Below are 2,755 nucleotides of genomic sequence, written 5' to 3'. Positions count from 1 at the left end.
GGTTAAACTCATGTGGTAACTCGGAGTTTAATTTTATTATTTCTTCTATTAAGATGTTGTTATTAGATTTTTCCCACTTTGAGGTAAAGTTTGTAAAGCGTCAAACGAATTTGGTTGCCCATACATTAGCTAAGGCGGCCAATTCTTGGACTTCAACGCATGTTGCTTGACGAATTTCCTCCTTGTATTTCCTCTTATTTAAATAATGAAAGAAGTTAAGTTTGCTTTTATAAAAAAAAAAAAAAAACATAATCAAGATGTGCATCACACATTTATTATTAATTTTAAATAAAAGGCTTACACAATACATTACACGCCTGTACTTAAACATTACAAATTCACACCATTATTATAAATTTGTAGTGAAAAACTATTTCGAGCATTCCACATAATGTTTTCACTCTCACTTTATTGACTAGTAAACTAGTACTGTCACAAACAACTGAATCTGTTGTTACTTCTGTCCCTGCACAATTAACAAAGTTAATTAACAAGAAGGCACAAAACATATAGCTTGAAAATGAAACCAAACACAGAAAATTGTTATCCATTTTTTTTTATATAGTACCAAGAAGATCCTCTTGATAAAGCCAACGAATTCTTGTGGATTAGCAAGTTTTGTCTGCTTATAAGCATCATTTTTGTTCAGCTCCTGCAAAAAAAGATGATTCATAATAAATAATTTAGCATCAAAATTTAATAAATAGAATAATTTGATTCAAGGGTATTATTCCATGTACCTTAATCCATGCTGCAAATTTAGGCCTTCCATCTGTGATATCATGCTTAAACAATTCCGAGAAAACAATTTGGAACCTTTCAATGAATGGAATATACACAATATCCACCTATATGATATAATTAATGATGTCATGGTTTTTTATAGTGTATTGGTCAGGATTATAGTATCAAACCAACATTATCGAATGTATTTGATTTTTTAACCAATCGTTAGTTGGCCAGTGGTGATTGACGCTGGATTTGGTAGGGAGAACTATGGTTCGATCCCCCGCAACTGCGATCGGGAGTGAGCTTGACCCACTTGATGCCAGAGCTAACCCCCGAACCAGACTAAACCGGTTTTGATAAACCAAAAAAAAATTGTATCTGATTTTTTCAAAGTAGCATCAGTTTTCAACTTACCAAACTAAATTCACCAAGGAAGAATGGCCCATCAAATTTGCCAAGAGCATTCTCCAAATAGTCAAATGAAGCACCTGACTCAGTAACCAATTTTTACAACTTTACAAGCCATATTTTACAATATTTCTTATTACTATATTTCATTCAATTAAAAGCACAATCTCTTACTTGTTTGTGTTACAGGATCACCCTTGAATGAACCATACACATCTTTGGTAAAAGTATCAGCATACTTTATTAACTCCTCTCCAAATTCCTTCTTGGTTGAATCCTACATAATAAAATCTTCTTAATTAACACTAATTATCTCCACTAGTTGATGTTAAAATAAGTCATAATATATAATGACATTGCTTTTGATCTTACATTAGGCACTAGTGATGGTCCTTCAAAATTTGCCTCAACATATTTGATCAAGTCAATACTTTCATCGATAACCTTGCCATCGTGTTCGAGAGAGGGCACCTACAATATAATTAAGGAAAAATATATAATTTTTTTTTTTGAAATTGTTGATTTATAAGTATCAACAATTTTTTTTTTACATTAATATATATAAATAAATAAAGGATGTTGTCAATTGAACTTAGACCGACAATTGACACATATTTTATTCAACTAGCATGTATCAGTTGAAAAAGCGTATAACATATGATCACCAATTAATCAATCAAGTGAAACAAATAGTTATGCTAGTTGATTAGATATTGTTAATATTTCTTTAAGATTACATCACCTTATTTTCTGGGTGGACTTTCTCTTTGTACCAAGCAGGTTTGTTCTGAAGATCAAGAGGAACCAATTTGATCTTGTCTTGTAGTCCCTTTTGATCAAGAAATAAATAAACCAAACTCTCAACAATAGTTGACTAATAGCAATGAAAATAACTAACCATAATAAGAATCAAAATTTAGTAACCTTATGGTTCCTAGTGATCCATACACGTTGTGCAAATGGGCATGTATAGCTCATGTATAACCTAATAAAATAGAAAAAAGTTAGTATAATATATGAGCATGTATATGCAAATTAACCTGAAATCAAGTTCATTAAAATAAAAGTGAGAGAATGAATAAACCTGGTAGTTCCATCGAAAAGCGGTGGTGGTTCGGAAGTTGGAGAAAGAGTTGGAGGACGAATTTCTTGCAGACCTCTAGATTATACAAAATATGGATTCAGATGATAAACAGAAACAAAAATTGTGAACAAGGAATATTAGAAAACAAAACATTCTTACATAGTTGTCATGTTGATCTAATGGTAGTAATGATATGATATGTAATGTTTGAAGTCATTGTTCTGTTTTTATATCAGATTATTGGTTAGTGTAATGCAACTTTTTGGTCTTTGATATGAATTGATTAATATTAGTTCATGTGCAATGCAATTTTTTGGTCTTTGGTCTTTGATATCAATTAATAATATTAGTGTCAATTTTACATGATGCAAGTTTGAGTAGGACAGGTTGATAAAAAAAGTTTTAGATAATGTGATTTTATTATCTAATTCCCATTTATAGCTATTGAATGGGAAAATCTAGAAGCCAAATAATCAACTTACGAAAAATAAACAAAATCACTGACCAAAAAACTCAGCCAGAATAGTCAACCAC

At 30.9% G+C, this 2,755-nt stretch overlaps 1 protein-coding gene across 1 annotated transcript; it reads right to left on the bottom strand.

Moving 5' to 3' along the window:
• Positions 1-242: 242 nt before the first annotated feature.
• LOC131612406 (glutathione S-transferase L3-like) lies at positions 243-2,533 on the bottom strand. The gene is made up of 10 exons (XM_058884202.1): positions 2,381-2,533; positions 2,222-2,296; positions 2,062-2,122; positions 1,880-1,966; positions 1,510-1,608; positions 1,312-1,414; positions 1,144-1,217; positions 741-848; positions 569-652; positions 243-466 (listed from the first exon to the last, which is right to left on the bottom strand). Exons 1-10 carry the CDS (start codon positions 2,389-2,391, stop codon positions 455-457), a joined length of 714 nt encoding a protein of 237 aa, XP_058740185.1. The 5' UTR covers positions 2,392-2,533; the 3' UTR covers positions 243-454.
• Positions 2,534-2,755: the final 222 nt, after the last annotated feature.

This window comes from Vicia villosa, linkage group LG6 (genome assembly GCF_029867415.1).
Source record: "Vicia villosa cultivar HV-30 ecotype Madison, WI linkage group LG6, Vvil1.0, whole genome shotgun sequence".
Lineage (NCBI taxonomy): Eukaryota > Viridiplantae > Streptophyta > Magnoliopsida > Fabales > Fabaceae > Vicia > Vicia villosa.
Note: the sequence above shows the minus strand (reverse complement) of the source record. Positions and strands in the feature narration are given on the sequence as shown.

Excerpts from the sequence above, each read along its gene's own strand:
- LOC131612406 (XM_058884202.1), bottom strand. Across the intron at positions 2,123-2,221 it reads CTTTTCGATGGAACTACCAG|GTTATACATGAGCTATACAT; the intron begins GTTTATTCATTC and ends CTATTTTATTAG. Across the intron at positions 1,218-1,311 it reads TGATCCTGTAACACAAACAA|GTGCTTCATTTGACTATTTG; the intron begins GTAAGAGATTGT and ends TTACTGAGTCAG.